Source organism: Rana temporaria, chromosome 10, assembly GCF_905171775.1.
Source record: "Rana temporaria chromosome 10, aRanTem1.1, whole genome shotgun sequence".
NCBI classification, from domain to species: Eukaryota; Metazoa; Chordata; class Amphibia; order Anura; family Ranidae; genus Rana; species Rana temporaria.
The window spans coordinates 16,096,870-16,119,369 of record NC_053498.1 but is presented as its reverse complement, the minus strand read 5'-3'; the positions used below and the strand labels follow the sequence as shown (position 1 = coordinate 16,119,369).

The following is a 22,500-nucleotide window of genomic DNA, read 5'->3' as shown; positions in this document are numbered from 1 at the left end:
CGGGAAAGCACATGTACAGGCCAGTCTGAAGTTTGCTAATGAACATCTGAATGATTCAGAGGAGAACTGGGTGAGTGTTGAGGTCAGGTGAAACCAAAATCGAGCTCTTTGGCATCAACTCAACTCGCCATGTTTGGAGGAGGAGGAATGCTGCCTATGACCCCAAGAACACCATCCCCACCGTACATGGCAGTGGAAATGGACTTTGGGGGTGTTTTTCTGCTAAGGGGACAGGACAACTTCACTGCATCAAAGGGACCATAGACGGGGCCATGTACAATCAAATCTTGGGTCAGAACCTCCTTCCCTCAGCCAGGTCATTTAAAAACGGGTTGTGGATGGGTATTCCAGCATGACAATGACCCAAAACACACAGCCAAGGCAACAAAAGAAGTGGCTCCAGAAGACAAAATACTTCTATGCCTATTATTCACTTTCCAGGCATTTCCCTGCTGTTGTCGGCTTTCTCCTGCAGGGTCCGGTATGGATTTTGGGGGGGACCCCTACTCCATTTTTTTTAAATTTGGCGCAGGGTTCCCTTTAATATTCATACCAGACCCAAAGGGCCTGGTAATAGACTGAGACCCGACAATTCATTAATTACTTTTTTTTTCATTTAGAAATTTCCTTTTGCTGTGAGACTGTTCTAAATACGGGGAAAAATGCACCACTTTACAGGCATTCTATAGACACCCCCCAGGCACGATATTTAAATGAATATTTCATTTTTATTGTTTCACTTTAACCATTATTAAAATCACTGCTCCCGAAATAACGTCCGTTTTGAAAACTTTTTTTTGCATTGATACATGTCCCCTGGGGAAGGACTCGGGTCCCCAAACACTTTTTATGGTAATAACTTGCATATAAGCCTTTAGGTTTTTCATGTTAGTGTCCCATAGGCCCAGATTCACAAAGCACTTATGCCGACGTATCTACTGATACGCCGCGTAAGTGCACGAATGCGCCTTCGTATCTATGCGCCTGATTCTTAATACAAGATACACCTGAAATTTGGCTTCAACTGACCGACGTAAGTTTCCTACGCCGTCGGAGCCTGGGCGCATATTTACGCTGGCCGCAAGGGGCGCTTCCATTGATTTACGCGTCGAATATGTAAATGAGCGAGATACGCCGATTCACAAACGTACTTTCGCCCGTCGCTGTAATATACGCCGTTTACGTAAGGCGTACGTCCGGCGTAAAGTATTCTCACAGATAGATGGAGGGTCTTCTATCAACAAAACCAACACTTGAGAGCTATCTCTAGGGAGACCTACTAATACCCCTTGAATTTTCTCCAATGGTGGTCATTTTTAAGATATATAATGTGGTTTCTCGGTAGAGACAACATTTAGATATACTGTATATCTGTGATGTCTGATATGCAAGCGGAGTTCCTCTTTAATACTAATAATTTATGCTGTAAAAACTGTTCTTGAATTTCAACACCAATGGAGTTGAGTTGAAAGGTATCTTGATATAGCGAGGTCTTACCCTGAAGGGTCCCGACGCACTTGACTAGGGCCAATTTAGATTTAACTTACCAGCATGTCTTTGGAGTGTGGGAGGAAACCGGGGTACCCGGAGGAAACCCACGCCGGCACAGGGAGAACATGCAAACTCCAAGCAGATGGTGTGGGTGGTCAGGATTCGAACTAGCGACCCTTTTGCTGCTAGGTGAAAGTGCTATCCACTGCACCACTGTGCTGCCTGTGCTGGAAACACATCTGATAAGTTTTTGCAGAATTGTTTAAAGTATTTAAAGGTGTTGTAAAGGTACAGTTTTTTTCCCTAAATAGCTTCCTTTACCTTAGTGCCGTCCTCCTTCACTTACCTCATCCTTCCATTTTGCTTTTAAATGTCCTTATTTCTTCTGAGAAATCCTCACTTCCTGTTCTTCTGTCTGTAACTCCACACAGTAATGCGAGGCTTTCTCCCTGGTGTGGAGTGTCGTGCTCGCCCCCTCCCTTAGACATTTAAAAGCAAAATGGAAGGATGAGGTAAGTGAAGGAGGACTGCACTAAGGTAAAGGAAGCCATTTAGGAAAAAAAAATGGTAACTTTACAACCCTTTTGAAGTATTTAAACCAGGGGTGACCAACCAGTGGCACGGGGGCCACATGTGGCACGCGAAGCCCTTTGATGTGGCCCTTGACCTACTGCTCTGGGATGGCAAGTTGGCAAACTAAGATCGTGGGTTGCCGACCCGCTACCCCAGAGCATCAGTGTTGTGATGGAAGCTGGCGGTAGAGGAAGCAAGCAACTGTGGAGCAGAGCAGCATAGGCCGATGGTTCCTGTATAGCATCGGCTCCTTTGACAGGCGGAGTGATACCTAATGCACTCTTCCTGGGACAGCAACAGCCTTAAGGCCCTTTCACACAATCGGTTCAACCCAATCAGACCTTCCATTCTTCTCTATGGAGCAGCAGATATAGACGGACTTGTGTTCATTTACACCCGCCTACCTCCAATTCCCTAAAAAAATGAAATAAAGGGGATCCACCCCTTTCCATCTGGGCGAATAGTATAAGAGGGCCCATTTAGTACAGTAGGCTGTGTTCGTGTCTGCTCTGCATATGCAGAGTGCACACGGACCAGACATCTGCCCGCTCCGCTCATTGTGGCCCACGACCGGTTATTAAGTCGCTTAAGTGGCCCTTGCCCTTTAAAATGTTGGGCACCCCTGATTTAAACCCTCAAAGTGAACTTATCTCACATGACTCCATTAGGTACATTTAATATACCAACCTATTCATGGCCCAATGGGAGGATGAAACAGTTTTTATGGATACACCCACAGAATTAGTCGTTTTTTTAAAAGATACATCGACGACATCTTTATTTTATGGGAGGGAGAAGAAACCAACTTGGTACAGTTTTTAGAAAATCTGATTAAGAATACTAGAAATATTACTCTAAGGCCCCATACACACGGGAGAATTTATCCGCGAATACGGTCCAGCGGACCGTTTCCGCGGATAAATCCTCTCGAGGATTTCAGCAGATTTCTATGCGATGGCGTGTACACACCATCGCATTGAAATCCGCGCCGAAATCCTCTGGCGATGACGTGTCGCGCCGTCGCCGTGATTATGACGCGGCGACGTGCGCGACGCTGTCATATAAGGAATTCCACGCATGCGTCAATTCATTACGACGCATGCGGGGGATCCCTTCGGACGGATGGATCCGGTGAGTCTGTACAGACCAGCGGATCCATCCGTTGGGATGGATTCCAGCAGATGGATTTGTTGTGCATGTCAGCAAATATCCGATCTGCTGGAATCCATCCCAGGGGAGATTTATCCGCGGAAAAAGATCCGCTGGCGTGTACACACCATAGGATCTATCCGCAGAAACCCATTTGCTGGGATTTATCTGCGGATGGATTCTATGGTGTGTACGGGGCCTTAGGCCCCATACACACGATATAATCCATCCGCTGAAAAATCCCAGCGAACGGGTTTCAGCGGATAGATCCTATGGTGTGTACACTCCAGCGGATCTGTTTCCGCGGATATTTATCCCCTGGGATGGATTTCCAGCAGATAAATATTTGATGACATGCTATCAAATCTATCCGCTGGAATCCATCCCAACGGATGGATCCGCTGGTCTGTACAGACTCACTGAATCCATCCGTCCGAAGGGATCCCCCGCATGCGTCGTAATGATTCGACGCATGCGTGGAATTCCGTATATGACTGCGTCCCGCACGTCGCCGCGTCATCATCGCGGCGACGGCGCGACACGTCATCGCCAGAGGATTTCGGCGCGGATTTCGATTCGATGGTGAGTACACTCCATCGCATGGAAATCCGCGCAAATCCTCGAGAGGATTTATCCGTGGAAACGGTCCGCTGGACCGTATCCGCGGATAAATCCTCTCGTGTGTATGGGGCCTTACATGTGACATAAGCAGGAAGAATGTAGCATTTTTAGACCTTGAGATAATACAAGAAGGAATTACACTTAGCACGAAAACACACTTTAAAAAACTTACATTCAATTTAATGATGGTTGGTGTGGACCTGACTAGTCCTATAGATGGCAAGACACCAGAAAATCAATTCTACACCAGGAACATTTGTAATAATCGTAATTTTATTTTACTCTTAAAAAAATAGAGATCCATGCATGCAGATAAAAGGAAAATTAAATATTATTTTAATAAACTCTGTACAGTTGTTATGAAAAGCGTATACACAAAAATGTAAATCATTGCCCACAGCAAGCAGAATGGAGCTTTTTTTTTTTCATCTGAATTTTTGCAATGGGCAACACCACATTTTTATTATCTATGTATTGCAATGATTATTTCTAGTATAACATATTCATTAATAACCATGGGACACATACATGAAAGTGGCTGAAAGAAAGAATGTCATAATATCCTGAAAAACTGCTACATTTTTTAGTATTTTCTTACATAACAGGCACTACATCATTGGGTATACTTCTTGAACAGTCACCCTTAAAGTGGAGTTCCACCCCAATTTTTTTTTTTGAGGGGGGGGAGCAGAAACCCTTTTTTTTGAGGGTTCCATCTCCCACTTCCTCCCTAGGTCGCCTCGGCGACCAGCCTCCCCCCCACCCTCTCCGCAATCATCTGGTATACGTCACAGGTCCCAGATTATTGCTCTTGCGCATGCGCAGTGCGTGACAGTGCCGGCCGGTGCCGCGGAGAGGAGGGGGGAGACGAGCGGGGCTTCGTTCCCTGCATCGCTGGACCCTGGGACAGGTAAGTGTCCGATTATCTTCTAGATTGTAAGCTCTAACGAGCAGGGCCCTCTGATCCCTCCTGTATTGATTCGTATTGTGACTGTACTGTCTTCCGTGATGTAAAGCGCTGCGCAAACTGTTGGCGCTATATAAGTCCTGTATAATAATAATAATTAAAAGTCAGCAGCTGCAGTATTTGTAGCTGCTGACTTTTAATATTGTTTTTGTAGGTGGAACGCTCCTTTAAGAACAAATTTTGGCTTAATTTTGTAGACCAGCGGTTCTCAACCTCAGTCCTCAAGTACTCCCAACAGGCCATGTTTGCAAGTTTTCCTTCATCTTGCACAGGTGCTTTAAATCAGAGTCAATGGCTTGGTATTTTGGACAGCTATTCTATCTAAAGCCTCGTACACACGATCGGATTTTCCATGGACAAAATCGTAGGACTTTTGTCCGAAGGGCGTTGGCTGTGATCTTGTATTGCATACAAACGGCAAAGAATTGTTGGCCAACAAACACAAAACAACGTGTTTTTTCAGCTCTTTAGCGCCACCCTTTGGGCAACTTCTGCTAATATTGTCTTATGGTTAGCATTGCTTCTGAGCATGCGTGTTTGTACTTTGGAGTTTTGTCGGAAGGACTTCTGTACACACAATCGGGTAATCCGACATCACACATTTGTTGGAGGAAAATTTTAAAGCATGCTATTCCACATTTGTTGGCGGAAAATCCGACAACAATTGTCCGATGGAGCGTACAAACGGTCGGATTATCCGACAACAGCCCGCCATCACACAATTCCCGTCGGAAAATCCGATCGTTGGTATGGGCCTTAAGAGATGTTCCCAAAACATGGCCTGTTGGGGGTACTTGAGGACCGAGGTTGAGAACCGCGGCTGTAGACAAAGCAGTGGAATAAAATCTGTGGTCGCTGTTGGCTATTGTCTTTTACTTATTATCCTTTCGAAGATCAACTCCAACCACATACCTTGTTTGTTACATTTCTAAAGAATAAATATCCCAACCAGATTTTCCAGTTTTGCCCAAATACCATTACAAAGCGATAAGGTGTTACACAATGTATTTTTCTTGGGAAAGTTGATTCATTGCTTTAAAATGCAGCTGCAAGAGAGTGCGCGCATTGCAGCTTTTGAAAGGGGCTGGTGGACCTAATTGATGTCCGTTTTCGCTTTACAGTGTACGTTAAAGGGGGTGTAAAGGTTAAAATATAAAAAAATAAACATGTTGGCCCAGATTCACAACCGAGATACGTTGGCGTATCTCCAGATACGCTGTCGTATCTCTGCGTTGTGCCGTCGTATCTATGCGCCTGATTCTAAGAATCAGTTACGCATAGATATCTGTTCGATCCGACAGGCGTAAGTCTCTTACGCCGTCGGTTCGTAACTGCATTTTTACGCTGGCCGCTAGGGGCGTGTACGCTGATTTACGCGTTGAAATATGTAAATCAGCTAGATACGCGAATTCCCGAACAGGAAAGTTACGCCGTTTATGTTAGGCGTTTACCGGCGTATAGTTACCCCTGCTTTATGGTGGCGTAGCTGCGGCGTAACAATGTTAAGTATGGCCGTCGTTCCCGCGTCGAAATTTGAAAATTTTACGTCGTTTGCGTAACTCGTCCGTGTATGGGGCTGGACGTAATTTACGTTCACGTCGAAACCAATACGTCCTTGCGGCGTATTAGGAGCAATGCACACTGGGAGATTTCCACGGACGGCGCATGCGCCGTTCGTGAAAAACGTCAATCACGTCGGGTCACAGCACATTTACATAAAACACGCTCCCCTGTCCCAAATTTGAATTAGGCGGGCTGACGCCGGCCGATTTACGCTACGCTGCCACAACTTACGGAGCAAGTGCTTTGAGAATACAGCACTTGCCCGTCTAAGTTGCGGAGGCGTAACGTAAATCGGATACGTTACGCCGCCGCAAAAATACCCCGTTCTACGAGAATCTGGCCCGTTATACTTACCTCCACTGTGCAGCTCGTTTTGCACAGGGTGGCCCCGATCCTGGTCTTCTGGGGTCCCTCGTCGGCTGTCTTGGCTCCTCCCTGCATCAGATAACCCCCTTCATGTAAAGCTCTCTCCCAAGGGAGTTAGCTTGCAGACGCACTCCCGTGATACAGTCGGCGGCTATAGCCACGACTGTATCACTCGTAGGGTGACCACGTGTTCCGGATTGCCCGCATTTTGCAGGTCTGTCCCGGGCACCTTCATTCCAGGACAATACAGTGTCCCTGAATGAAACTGACACAGCCACCCCCCCGGGCCAATCTGATGCCTCCAAAAAAGGCCGCCACAGCACCGCTTTACTCACTGACAGTACTTGTCCTGGCCGGGAATGCCTGGAGGAGCACAATCCCCGCCCTCTGATTGTGATTGGAGAAATCATAAATCCCGCCTCTTGTGTCCAATCACTGTGTGTTGTTGATTTTTGGGAAGGGAGGGTGTCCCTGAATGGTAGTTTGGAAATGTGGTCACCCTAATCACTTGGCCCCGCCCTCCGGCGCGCCGCGTCATTGGTTTGATTGACAGCAGCCGGAGCCAATGGCTGCGCTGCTATCAATCATCCAATGAATGAGCAGAGAAGAGCCAAAAAAGCCCGGTCGAGAAGCCTGCTCGTTCTCGACGCGGGACTTTCGAGGGCTCAGGTAAGTAAACCAGGGGGGCTGGGGGGCCGCTAATCGTCGGATGTTATTTCACCTTAATGCATAGATTGCATTAACGTAAAAAAACATGAACCTTTACAACCCCTTTAACATCTGTGTTAATGCCATGCATGGTATTAGGGCATTGCTATTCATTTTTAATGGTACCTCGGGTCAATGCACATAAACTGTAAGAAAAAAATAAAAATGTACCTGCGAATGGCACAGAAAAGTAACCACAAGACTTCAGAAAAGGAGTGGGGGTGGGAATTAAAAAATAATGCCTGTCTCCGGGCTGGTGCATGAGATATGTAAATAACCTGTCACTCACAGCAAGGGGGCGGAACGGACTAAGGTTTTTCTCTGTAAGTCCGTTTTATTTCACTGAACAATAAAAGAGGATTGCTCAGAGCTGGATTAACTCCGTGTGGCAAAACTGGGCACAGGTGATAGGAAATCTTATACTCTACATTGTGACATAAAAAAAAAAAAATCGGGTTTACATCCACTTTAATGCAACGTGGGTATAATATAAGTTTGGTATTCTCAGACTGTCCTAAAAAAAAGCTAGGGGGGTAATATAACACAGGGGTACACATCACAGCATGAAATATTGGAACTGGCATTCATATGGGGAAATAAAATGTACAATTTAAAATCCAGTTTTCAGCTACAAGCTCTAAATGCTTTCACAATTAGAACAGAGTAATGTAATGTCAGTGCAGAATCACAGTTCTTGTAGCGCTGTCAGATGTTGGTTGGGAAAGGGGGGGGGGGGGTGTCAGGGGTGACAAACGTAGTAACCTTTCCCCCTTCAATGAGATTTCGGTGTTTTTCAGGTTCTCTCAAAGTTAAAAACAGTCCGTGGATGCCCGCCATGACACCATTATGCTATTGGTTCATCACTTCCTGGCCTTCAGCTCCCGCGCCATCTGACAGAGGGTACACGGCCCGCAGAAGGTGAGGCACACGCAGTCATTGCAGATACTTCCCTATAGGACAAAGACAGAGATAACTTAGTAACTTAGACATAACTATTTATGAAAAATATAGACTTATTAAAACTGAACTCGGAGCACAAAAGCTCACCACAAAATGATAAAAATCGACTTTATGTGCACTAAGGGCCTGATCCTCAGCCGCCGAGCGCAACTTAACTTTTCAGAGTTAAGTTACACTGCCGCAAATCTCCCAAGTTAGGTGCCGATCCACAAAGCACTTACCTGAAAATTTGCGGCGGTGTAACTTAACTCCGTCCAGCGCAAGGCGTTCCTAATACAAATGGGCGATTCCCATTTAAATTAGGCGCGCTCCCGACGCACTGCGCATGCTCCGTCGGGTAACTTACCCGACGTGCATTGCGCTAACTGACGTCGCTCCGACGTCATTTGCTTAGACGTTAACGTAAATGGCGTCCAGCGCCATTCACGAACGTCTTACGCAAACGACGTAGATTTTAAATTTCGACGCGGGAACGACGGCCATACTTAACATGGCTTAAGAGAGCCCTAGTTTTACGCAGCGTAACTCGACGTAAACGACGTAGATTTAGCGTGACGCGCCCGTCGGAACGTTCGTGGATCGCCGTAAGTGTTCATTTGCATATTCTAGGCCGGCCGCAATGGCCTCGCCACCTAGCGGCCGGCCTAGAATTGCATCCTTAAGATCCGACAGTGTAATTCAATTACAGATGTCGGATCTTCTGCCTATCTATGGTAAACTGATTCTGTGGATCAGTTCCATAGATAGAAACAGGGATACGACGGCGTATCAGTAGATACGCCGGCGTGTCCCTTTTGTGGATAACCCCCTAAATGCCTAGCTATTACCTTGTAAAAGTAGCACCCATATCAAATCATAGCTCCCAACTGTCCCTGATTTGGAGCAATGTCCCTCTGTCCCTCTTTCCTCCTCATTTGTCCCTCATTTTGGTCTGATCTATACAGTTGTATATAAAATGCACTTTTTATCCATCAAAAAAGTGTTTCCTAACACTAAACCTTTCATCTGATTTCTAAATTGCTGCATTTGTAAATTCCAAAAGCCAATATAAAGGGTGGGTTCAACCAATCCTGTTTTTTTGTACAATTCTCCTTTAAGGGGGCGTGGCAAGGGGTGTGTCCTTTGACGACGTCCCCCCCCCCCTCCAGCCGCCATCCGGTGCTTCCCGGGGCTCTCCTGTGCCAATGGCGGGCCCGGAGAGCGAATCGGTCGGCGCTGCCTGGAAAGCATAGAGATGACTGGTGACCAGCTGGTCACCAGTCATCTCTATGACCGTCGGAGGCCCGGAGGAAGTATACAAATCGCGGCTGTCGGCATTAGATCAGTGATTTTTTTTTCACCGATTCCATGCTTGTAAGCCTGGAGGAGAGATGTGGGGTTCTATTGACCCCACATCTCTCCATAAAGAGGACCTGTCACACACATTCCTATTACAATGGATGTTTACATTCCTTGTAATAGGAATAAGAGTGATAAAAAAAAAAATGTAAAAAAAGTTAGCTAAAATAATTTTATTTTTTTTTAAAAACGCCCCTGTTATCTCGCACGCAGAAGCGAACACGCATGCAAGTCCTGCCCACATATGTAAACGCCATTCAAACCCCACATGTGAGGTATCGTCGCGTGCGTTAGATCATGTGCAACAATTCTAGCACTAGAACTCCTCTGTAACTCGAAAATAGTAACCTGTAAAAAATGTTAAAGCGTCACCTATGGAGATTTTTAAGTACCGAAGTTTGGCGCCATTCCATTCCAGGAGGAGAGGCCAGAAATGTTGCATATCTTCCCCTAAGTGGCAGTGGGTGGCGGTCAAAACCAGGGACCCCGCTCCCCCCTTTCCCCCAAAAAGTGCCAATTGTGGCAGCGGAGGGGGGGGGGGGACATTGGGAACAAGCAGAGCTTCCCCTTTTGGGTGGAGCTCCGCTTTAAGTTCTGCTTTAAGTACTGTATTTTTCAAGCTTGACTCTAGTACAGAAAATCTATTCAAAATCACTATAAAAATATATACAAAATACTATATATGTAAGAAAAGAAAAAGGAACACATTTTTCTTAGTAAAGACTGTGCCCCTTATGCTTTAGTCTACTCCTTACCGGGATGTGGTGGCGTTCCCTTAGGCCAGTACGCATGGCCATCATGGTACCTCCTAAAAACGGCAGGCAGCAGCACTCTCCGTAGTCTGTGGCTATTCTGCACGCCAGAATGCAAGGGACAAACGCTCCGCAAAGGCCTGAAAGAGAGAAGAACTTTGGGTTAATGAAACCAAGTAAAATAAAATAAAAAGAAATTGCTTAACAAAGTGAGTTGAAGGATGGCGAACGTCATTTAACCTGGAAAAGGAGCATAACCACAGCGCTGGATTGGCGAGTCTGCGGCTGAGATATGGAAAGTATAACACTAGGGGCTGCTGGGGGGTTCACTTTTTTAATGCCCAAACTGCAATTGAATTTAAATGCAGGAAAACAAAAAGTACCCCTTTTTTTAATGCAACACCACACAATGCATGCATAGCATGGGCTTTGTGGTGAACTGCAGTGCAGCTGTAAGGCCTCGTACACACGACAGAGATTCTCGGCAGAATTCACAGAGAAACTCGGTCCAAACCCGGATTCTGCCGAGAATCTCTGTCGTCTGTACAGTTTTGGCTCGATGGAGCCGCCGAGGAACTCGACGAGAAAATAGAGAACATGTTCTCTATTTTCTCGTTGTCCTCGTTCTTCTATGGGAGAAGCCGGCCCGCCGAGCTCCTCGGCGGCTTCATCCCAAAACTCGACGAGGAACTCGACGTGCCACGCACGTCGAGTTCCTCTGTCGTGTGTACGGGGCCTTACAGTGAGTTGGGGGTGCCATTCAAAAGGAATACCACCTCACCAGAGTACATGTGTTACTGCAACAGAGTTAATGGGTACTAAGGCAAAGGAGTCTACCTCCAGTCTGAGCACCCACACACTATGGCCCAGATTCTCGTAGATGGGCGCAAAAATGTGCGGGCGTAACGTATCTCATTTACGTTACGCCGCCGCAAGTTTTTCAGGCAAGTGCTTTATTCACAAAGCACTTGCCTGTAAAGTTGCGGCGGCGTAGTGTAAATCACCCGGCGGAATTCAAATTCGGCGGGTAGGGGGCGTGTTTCATTTAAATGAAGCGCGTCCCCGCCCCGAACGAACTGCGCATGCGCCGCTCCCAAAATTTCCCGGCGTGCATTGCTCTAAATGACGTCGCAAGGACGTCATTGGTTTTGACATGGACGTAAATTACGTCCAGCACCATTCACGGACGACTTACGCAAACGACATAATTTTATAAATTTTCGACGCGGGAACGACGGCCATACTTAACATTGGCTGCGTCTCATATAGCAGGGGCAACTTTACGCCGGGAAAAGCCTAACGTAAACGTCGTAACTTTACTGCGTCGGCCGCGCGTACGTTCGGGAATTCGCGTATCTAGCTAATTTGCATACTCGACGGGGAAATCGACAGAAGCGCCACCTAGCGGGAAAAAAAAAAATCGCAGTTACGATCCGACGGTGTAAGAGACTTACGCCTGTTGGATCTAATGGATATCTATGCGTAACTGATTCTAAGAATCAGTCGCATAGATACGACGGCCCAGATTAGGACTTACGACGGCGTACATGGCGTTGCGCCGTCGTAAGTATTTTGAGAATCTGAGCCTGTATTTTTTTAAATCCCAACTCGGTTTGCAAGTGTTGTCTCGCAAAACAAGCAGGATTCAGGCCAAAGAGGTGTGCAGTACCGTGTTTGGGCTGAGGTGAGGGCCCTGGAGCCAAACGGAGCCAATCGGAGCCGTTCAGAAATGCTCCAAAAGACACAGAAATACTCAGTTCCTAAGCATTTCCGAGGTTTGCCGAGGTCAGCCGAGTTGTCCTCAGGCCTTTTCGGCTGTTTTCGAGGCTCTCCGGGCCCCCCCCCCCCCCCCACATGCGGTATTGCATGCCATTAAAGTGAATGCGGAACAAATTATTTTCGCTTCCATTGACTTCAACGGGGAAACTCGCTTTGATATGCGAGTACTTTGGATTACGAGCATTCTCCTGGAACGGATTATGATCGTAACCCGAGGTTCCATTGTACTAAAATGTAGGCGCCATGCTTCCACCACAGATCATTTCAGGTGCGTTTATTCCCATATCCCAATTTGTAAACTACGGCGAGGAAATAACAGTCATGATATGCCTTTTGGGTACATTGTAAATCCTCTAATACGTACAGACGCTCATGTCTTCACAGCAGTCCATCACTTCGGAGTTCCATTGGCTGCTACTAGTAGTGTAGCCTTGCATTGCCTGGGGCTGGGAGGTCATTGGGTAAGACATGGTGACCTGCAATAGAACACAAAAAGACATCAGCAATACGGCTTGAGACATGGTAAGTATATATTGGATCTCATACACCTTAACTTACTGGACTAATCAATACAAAATCCATCAGAGGACCCGTGGTTTGGACTTACGCCGCGTACAGACAATCGAACATTCCGGCAACAAAACCTTGTACCGCGGATGTTGGCTCAAACTTGTCTTGCATACACACAGTCACACAATTGTTGTCGGAAATTCCGAAACGTCAAGAACGCGGTGACGTACAACACTACGACGAGCCGAGAAATATTAAGTTCAATAAATACGAGCATGCGTCAAATTGATTCCGAGCATGCGTATAATTTTTATTGCGTAGAATTGTGTACACACGGTCGGAACTTTTGTTGTCGGAAAATTTGAGAACCAGCTCTCAAATTTTTGTTGTCGGGAAATTTCGACAGCAAATGTCCGATGGAGCCTACACACGGTCAGATTTTCCGACAACGAGCTTACATCGAACATTTGTTGTCGGAAATTCCGACCGTGTGTACGCGGCATTACAGGACAAAGCGAAATGTTCATTAAAGCCGACCTATTTTTCTTTTATTGGTGGAAATATAGTCAGCAAGGGGCCCCTTTGCGTAAACAGTTTTTGGGCTTCTACATTAAACGAATGCTCAAATACAAACATGCTTGCTTTGCATTGATAGTAAGGCCTGGAGCGAAGAAAAAAAAAATGAAATATAGTGCAGGGCTGGCATGACAGTGGGCCAGATTCTGGTAGATCCTGCGGCGGCGTCGCGTAAGCTATTTACACTACGCCGCCCCAACATACAGGAGCAAGTGCTGTATTCCCCAAACACTTGCTCCGTAATTTGCGGCGGCGTAGTGTAATTGGCCTGGCGTATCCCCGCGTAATTCCAAGGGGGTGGCTTGTATTTAAATTAAGTGCGCCCCGTCGTGCCGATCGACGTAAAGTCGTATTCAAGAACGACTTAGGAAAACGACGTACCCGACGGGAAAAGACGACGCGGACCCGACGCCATACTTAACATGGCATACGGCGGACTGGCGTAAGGTTACCCCTCATATAGCAGGGGTAACCTTACGCTTACGCAAACGACGGCTACGCGACGCAAATTTGTTTGTATAAACAAATGAGACCTGAACGTAAACGCCACCTAGCGGTCGGCGTTGAATTGCATTTTGGATCCGACGGTGTAAGTGATTTACACCAGTCGGATCCTAGCCTAAATCCGTTGTATCTTGATTTGTGAATACAAAACAATTATACGCCGGCGGGAAATTCGAATTACGCCGGTGTATCAGTAGATACTCCGGCGTAACTCTTCTGAGAATCTGGCCCAGTGTGATTAGGGGAAGCACTTATGGGGTTAAGGATTGTAGGTGGAGAATAGGGGAGAGGTGGATTGGTTGCAGGGATGGACTGGCCATTGGGACTACAGGGAGTTTCCCGGTGGGCCGATGGCTCAGTGGGCCGGCTTCAGTGACAGCGGACCGCCGCCCCCCCTCCGCTCCTCTATCTCTCCCTTCCCGCAGCGCTCACCTCATCTACCTGCCCACAGCGCTCAACTGGGGGGGGGACAAAGAAGCAGGGGGAGGACCAGAGGAGCAGGGGGGACGACAGAGGAGCATGGGGGAGGGGACAGACAGCTGACTCAACAGCTATGGCATGGGAGTTTCTCACTTCTGCCTAATCTTGTCTCATAAGGGGGGCACCGAACTGATTCTTTGCCCCGGGTGAAATAATGTCTAGCTTCCCCACTGGTATTGCCTATAAGAGTACCGGTACCAGCCGTTTTACGCTAATAAAGTAAAACGGCTAGTGGCTATTGAAGGGGGAGAGAGGGCTTGGGTGGCCGGGGGGTGGGGGTTGGGGGAGTTGTCCGGCCGTTGTGGGAGAGACCTGTCAAAGTGGGCCAGTCTGGATGAAGTCCAGGGCCAAATTTTTGTCCCAGTCCAGCCCTGATTGGTTGGAGAAACAGGACGAGGAGGGGTTTGTGGCAGTTAGTTAAAGCGCTTGTAAAGGAATTTTTTTTTCCTTTAAAATAACAAACATGTCATACTTACCTCCACTGTGCAGTTCGCTTTGCACAGAGTGGCCCCGATCCACGTCTTCTGGGGTCCCTCGGCGGCTGTCTTTGGTCCTCTCCGCAATTACTGACCACAGTCATGCGAGCGCTCGCATGGTGGCGAGTAATTGAGGGCTCGCTCCCGTGATACAGCAAGTGGCCATAGCCGCTCACTGTATCACTCGGCCCCGCCCCTCGGTGCGCTGTGTCACTGGACATGATTGACAGCAGCCCTCTATTTACACAAGGGGCCCTCTATTCCAGTGGGCCCCTTGTGTAAATACATAGTAAGGGAAAATTGTGCGTGCACCCCTGCTTTTTTTTTGCTATTGCGAGCCAAGTAACATTACATATCTGGTACTTCTGGGTATGGAAGAGCATGCAACGCCCTCTCAATCTATCAATGAGACATTGCTAGTGATTGGCCAGCCACCCAGGTCAGTCTGTGATATAAACATATGCAAATCCCTAAAGAGTTAAGATAACAGAAGCTGGAGGTCTCCTGAGAAAGGTTACAACATCACATTTCCAGGTTCATCTAATGTTCCGAGAAGAGTTGCTAACATATCACGTCTCTAGAGATAAGCGGGAGTCATGTTCTGCATGTTTATCAAAACATTCTTTCTGAAATCTCAAGTTCCTTTACTACTGACCCATATCAACAACCTTGACATCCTGGAAAATCCACCCAGAAAAATATGCAGCCAGCCATTACTGGCCTTCTTAGGAAAATGCAAGCTGTCTGTTGCTATATTTAGTCACAAATAGTGGTGGTGGATGCTCAAAATTTTTGGGGGGTGCAAAAAAAACTGAAAAAGAAAAATCCATCGATTGCAGCCACTGTGCCCATCAATTGCCAAAACTGTGCCATCAAATGCAGCCACTGTGCCCATCAATTGCCGCCACTGTGCCCATCAAGCACAGCCACTGTGCCCATCAAGCACAGCCACTGTGCCCATCAAACGCAGCCACTGTGCCTATAAAACGCAGCCACTGTGCCAAACACAGCCACTGTGCCCATCAATTGCCTTTACTGTGCCCATCAAGAGCAGCCACTGTGCCCATCAAATGAAGCCACTGTGCCCATCAAATGCAGCCACTGTGCCCATCAAATGCCTCCACTGTGCCTGCAAAACGCAGCCACTGTGCCCATCAAACAAAGCCACTGTGCCATCAATTGCTGCCACTGTGCCATCAAACGCAGCCACCGTGCCCATCAAACGCAGCCACTGTGCCATCAATTACCACCACTGTGCCATCAAATGCAGCCACTGTGATCATCAATTGCCGCCACTGTGCCATCAAATGCAGCCACTGTGTCCATCAGACGCAGCCACTCTAACATAAATCTCCCTGGTGGAGAGACATTGAACAATAGAATTTGATGGAGATCTAACCCCTCCACCAAAGGCGGCTCTAAGCTTTGTGAGGCCTTAGGCAAAACTTAACATGGGGCCTCACTCACACCCATGATGGGAAAAATAATTTAAAGACTAGAGCCTCTTCCCCACAACCCTGGCCGGTGGCTGTGGGGGTCTGCCGGCAGGGGGCTTATCAGAATCTGGAATCCCCAGATTCTGCTATTTAATAACTAAGGAGCGGGGGTCAGCCAGGAATGTCACCTGGTGAACCTGGTGAGGGCATGCTGGGTCATTGACGCCACAAGGGGTGGTGTCACCGATATTCACTGGTTGTTGAGGACGCTGACGGCCCCTGCCTCTTGAGTCAGGGCTCTGCCTGAGCACAGCAGCGTTAAGGACCCCTGTCCCTCAAAACTGGGGTAATGCATTGAGCAAGTTAGGTGGCCGCGAGGCCCCTGTGAGTGTGAGCTAGAGGCTAGAGGTTGGCTTTAACTATGAATTAAATAGTTTTGCTGGTGTTCTAGCCAGTAGTAGCAATTACTTTCTTATCTTTTAATTGCAGGTACTTGATGATGTGTACTAGAAGTGAGCTCAATCACCCATCATTAAATTAAATTGTGTAACCAAATATCACCTGATAGAGTGCTGCACGAGATTTGTGCCTTGCTAAAATCTACCAGGCATGGTCTGCCTTCCTAAAATGATGTAATATGTCAATGCTAGCATGCATCTGAAGTGTGAATTATAACAGGTCCACTTTTAGGCTCCATGCACACTGAAGCTGATAAACTGCAGTTTATTGGCGTTTTGGCTTTTTTTTTGAAAGCCCATAAACTGAACTCTATGTTAGCCTATGTGCCCATGCACACCTGGGCGTTGTTTAGTGTTAATGAGCTTTGGAGTTCATTGGCTTTTTTCTGAATGCCCGAAATTTGCGCTCAAATTGCCGGTTTTTGGTGGGAAAAACGCTGAAAAACGCAAAACGCTGAAAAACGCAAAAAAACGCGTAAAAACGCTCAAAAACGCCGGTGCCAGCGTTTTTTAGTGTTTTTTAATCCATTGAAAAAAAAAGTAAAAAAAAAAAAGCTACACTGAAAAACGCTGATTAACCACTTAAGCCCCGGACCAAAATGCTGCCTAAAGACCCCAAGGTGTTTTTACAGTTCGGGACTGCGTCGCTTTAACAGACAATTGCGCGGTCATGCGACGTGGCCCCCAAACAAAATTGGCGTCCTTTTTTTCCCCACAAATAGAGCTTTATTTTGGTGGTATTTGATCACCTTTGCGGTTTTTATTTTTTGCACTATAAACAAAAATAAAGCGACAATTTTGAAAAAAATGCAATATTTTTTACTTTTTGTTATAATAAATATCCCCCAAAAACATATATAAAAACATTTTTTTCCCTCAGTTTAGGCCGATACGTATTCTTCGACATATTTTTAGTAAAAAAAATCGCAATAAGCGTTTATCAATTTATAGCGTTTACAAAATAGGGGATAGTTTTATTGCATTTTTATTAATTTTTTTTTTTTTACTACTAATGGCGGCGATCAGCGATTTTTTCCGTGACTGCGACATTATGGCGGACACTTCGGACAATTTTGACACATTTTTGGGACCATTGTCATTTTCACAGCAAAAAATGCATTTAAATTGCATTCTTTATTGTGAAAATGACAGTTGCAGTTTGGGAGTTAACCACAGGGGGGCGCTGTAGGAGTTAGGATTCACCTAGTGTGTGTTTACAACTGTAGGGGGGTGTGGCTGTAGGTCTGACGTCATTGATTGTGTCCCCCTATAAAAGGGATCAGTCGATCGATGCGCCGCCACAGTGAAGCACGGGGAAGCCGTGTTTACATACGGCTCTCCCCGTTCTTCAGCTCCGGGGAACGATCCGCGCCGTCGTCCCGGATCGCTCCCCGAGCGAACCCGACCGCCGCATGTAGCGGGGGGCGGGGGGGGTCCCGATCGGACCCCCCACCCGCTAGAAGGCAAGGATGTACATGAACGCCCATGTGCCTGTACGTGCCATTCTGTGGACGTACATTTACATGCGGCGGTCGGGAAGTGATTAAAGCTATTGCAAAGACGCTAAAAAACGTTGAAAGGCTCCCTGCAAAGCTACTGACGTTTTTTTATAGCTTTTATCAGCTTCAGTGTGCATGGCGCCAGGGTTTTACCATGACTTTGTTGAAGAGTTAATAATCCAAGATCAATAAAAAAAGAGGCAGCACAAAGACTAATAAAGATACAGAAACTATAAGCAAGCAACGTAAGGACTACAGGTGTCAAGATTCACAAAACATCTATCAGGTAAATGTAAAGTTCCAGGAAGAGCTGTAATTATATTGGGTCTCCAGAGATCTGTGAGATTAATTAAGCGCCAAAACAAACCTATGTTCAGATTACAGTTATCATTGGACAGAATGAAGGTTGTTAGCTGCTTTACAGAATTACCGGTACAGAATAACACCTGCCCATTGCATCTGCTTGGAGTGAAATAGCCGGATTCAGAAAGACTTACGACGGCGTATCAGTAGATACGCCGTCGTAAATCCGAATCCGCGCCGTCGTATCTTTAAGTGTATTCTCAAAATGAGATACAATTCTCAGTTGCTAAGATACTACGCCTTCGTATCTTAGCTGCCTATTTACGCTGGCCGCTCGGGGTGTGTACATTGATTTACGCAGAGAATATGTAAATCAGCAAGATACGCCTATTCACGAACGTACGTACGCCCGTCGCAGTAAGCTACGGCGTTTACGTAAGGCGTTTTTCAGGCGTAAAGATAAACCACCTAAAAGATGGCGCAGCCAATGTTAAGTATGGACGTCGGAACAGCCGTCGAATTTCACGTCGTTTGCGTAAGTCGTACGTGAATGGGGCTGGGCGTAGGTTACGTTCACGTCTAAAGCATTGACTATTTGCGACGTGATTTTGAGCATGCGCACTGGGATACGTCCACGGACGGCGCATGCCCCGTTCGTTAGGCGCGTCATTTACGTGGGGTCACGATTCATTACCATACAACACGCCCACTACCAGCCTACTTTGAATTACACGGGCTTACGCCGGCATATTTACACTACGCCGCCGTAACTTAGGACGCAAGTTCTTTGTGATTACGGTACCTGCCTTCTAAGTTAGGGCGGCGTAGTGTATCTGAGATACGCTACACCCTCACCCGTGCTCAAGTGGAAATTATAGCAAGCAGGATGTTCATTCCAAATAGTTATGTGACAGCTGGATCTTCTGACCACCGCCTTAGATGTAGATAAGTAGTGATTCTCCATTTTGCATTATCTTTATTTGCTTAGATTGTAAAAAAGCGTCATTTGTCATACGGAAAGCAAAGCACAACACCCAGTCTAATTATTACTGGTCATAAATACCTCCATTTGCTTCTAAATGCTAGATAGACTTCAACCAGAAAAAGAAAACAAAGGATTGCCATGGAAAAAGAAACCCTTGAATCCAGTGACCTACAAAATGTTTCTCTTTCACTCAACAGGTGCATTGAAATAAAGGACGACACCAGCTCAAATAGATTTCCATTTTTGTTGTCGAGAATTAAGCCACTTGGTAATGTCTCTTGTGGTCTCCATTGATGGGTTGTGGTCTCCATTGATGGGTTGTGGTCTCCATTGATGGGTTGTGTTCTCCATTGATGGGTTGTGGACTGGTCTCCATTGATGGGTTGTGTTCTCCATTGATGGGTTGTGGTCTCCATTAATGGGTTGTGTTCTCCATTGATAGGTTGTGTTCTCCATTGATGGGTTGTGGTCTCCATTAATGGGTTGTGGTCTCCCTTGATGGGTTGTGTTCTCCATTGATGGGTTGTGGTCTCCATTGATGGGTTGTGGTCTCCATTGATGGGTTGTGGTCTCCATTGATGGGTTGTGGTCTCCATTGATGGGTTGTGGTCTCCATTGATGGGTTGTGGTCTCCATTGATGGGTTGTGGTCTCCATTGATGGGTTGTGGTCTCCATTGATGGGTTGTGGTCTCCATTGATGGGTTGTGGTCTCCATTGATGGGTTGTTGGCTCCATTGATGGGTTGTGGTCTCCATTGATGGGTTGTGGTCTCCATTGATGAGATCTCTACGTTGGGTCCCCAGACTTGCACAACTACCACAACCATAGAGGGGCCACCACTCTATATTACTTTTGGTGGGTGTGAACTATTGCGGGGGTCACATTTCAATAAATAGGATGGCTTAGTCAACCATATTGTACCTACTAGTTAAATATTTTATGTAGACTATACACCACTGAGCAGATGTACACCTACCAAGCCAACATCCCCTCATGGAACATTCACTGTAAAGCCTCGTACACACGATCGGACTTCCACCGGACAAATCCGTGGATTTTTGTCCGAAGGGCGTGGTCCGTGAACTTGGTATGCATACACAGGGCAGAATATTTTGTGCCGCGGCCAATTTTATCACCATCTTTGATGGTCTTGGTTTGGTATTGTTATTTTTAGATAAGGAGTAGTATAGCCTACATTCCCATGTAGTGACGTACTAGACATACTACGTGGTTTTTCAGCTCTTTAGCGCCACTCTTTGGGCAACTTCTGCTAATGTTGTCTGATGGTTAGCATTGCTTCCGAGTATGCGTGTTTGTACTTTGGATTGTAGTTCCGAAGGATTTGTGTACACACGATCGGATGATCCGACGAAACACATTTCTTTGTTGGAAAGTTTGAGAGCATGCACAGAGAATATTTGTATGTGGAAATTCCGACAACAATTGTCCGATCGAGCTTACAGACGGTCGGATTGTCCGATAAAACACGTCCGTTGGACCGGTGTCGTCGGCAAGTCCGATCGTGTGTATGTGCCTTAAGGTGGGTGTGAACTACTGTGGGGATCACATTTCAATAAATAGGATGACTCAGTCAACCATATTGTACCTACTAATTAAATATATTATGTAGACTATACACTACTGAGAAGATGTACACCTACCAAGCCAACATCCCCTCAAGGAACATTTACTGTAAGTTATAAAAAAAAACGTATTGAATAAATCAGATTTTATTGTGAAATTACCCACGGTAGCTAATCAAAATTCAAAAATTCATCAAACTGATACAGCACTTTAGAATTCTACATTGCGTTCTGTATTGTTCTACTAATTAACCCAGAGGGCTTCATTCTGCTAAGCCAACAAAAGCAGAAAATTGCAGTAAACAGGAGTAACCAGCTACAAAAAGCTTAAAGCGAAATGAAATCCAAAAATATAAAATTAATACAGGCAACCAATTATTATAATAAATAAATATTATATTTATAATTGATTTTATTTATTTATTCAATTAATAATTTATTATATTTATAAATTATTATATTATAATTCTTATAAATAATAATAATAATAATAATAATAATTATTATTATTATTATTATAATAAACTGACACTTTTTTTTCTCTGTACTGTATACCATCCTTCAATAAAGCACTCCTGATTGTTAAAAAAAATAATATTAAACAAACACAAACTAAATATGGCAGTCAAGTCATAGGAGTAACCAGTTGAAAAAAGCTTAACATAAGAAAAAGGCAAATAGAAAATCTGCATTGCACTTGTTCTCTGGAAAAAGGAGAGCAAGTAATATGTTCTACGTAACACAGCAGTCTACTTAAAATTAATTTTAAGATTTCATGCAAAGAAAGTCCCTCACAAAATCTCAAATATACCAAAGAAGAATGAATATATGAAAAAAGACGCAAAGTGAAATGGATAAGAACTAAATGTAGCCAAGAGTGACAATTATCACGACTTTCGTGAATTTTACGCTCATGATACTCTTATTTTGGAAGCCATAGCAGCCATTTAAATCACTTTTATAAAGCTGAATGAGTTGGGATAATTTCTGATTGATTGGCATGGATTATCATGCTGCACCGCCTAATGAATAGACAGTCAAAGGCTCGGTGGTTGGCACAGGCTCCCTAAACAGGTGTGGCTCCATGTACCATAGAGTTGGACAGTCTTGATGCGTTTTCCTTGAGAGCGCCTGGAGACTTTAGAATTAAGCCAGAAAAACAAAACAGAGAACCACACTCAGAGTTCAAAAGGTTTTTCAAAAATATGTTTTTAAAAAAATTATGAAAAATGCCCCCAAATTTTCAGTAAAATAGTCTGATAAAAAAAAGCTGCAAAGGCAGCCAATGCATCTAAAGGTTTTTTTTGTGCCCCCTTAACTATTGGATATTGCAGTCTGGTACCCTGTCTTAATCAGAAACCTGCATACTTAATTTTTTTTTTTAGCAGATAGATATGAGATGAAAGCTGCTTGGTATTTTAA

At 45.6% G+C, this 22,500-nt stretch overlaps 1 protein-coding gene across 1 annotated transcript in view; it reads right to left on the bottom strand.

The window, feature by feature from the left end:
* Nucleotides 1-7,889: 7,889 nt before the first annotated feature.
* Nucleotides 7,890-22,500, bottom strand: part of CNFN (cornifelin) — a 16,865-nt gene continuing 2,254 nt past the window's right edge. Inside the window, exons 2-4 of the mRNA XM_040327284.1 lie at nt 12,632-12,743; nt 10,492-10,628; nt 7,890-8,388 (exon numbers count right to left, since the gene is read on the bottom strand). Of these exons, the coding sequence (XP_040183218.1) occupies nt 8,299-8,388; nt 10,492-10,628; nt 12,632-12,737 (333 nt within the window). The 5' untranslated portion in view covers nt 12,738-12,743 and the 3' untranslated portion in view covers nt 7,890-8,298. The remainder of the gene's footprint in view (nt 8,389-10,491; nt 10,629-12,631; nt 12,744-22,500) is intronic.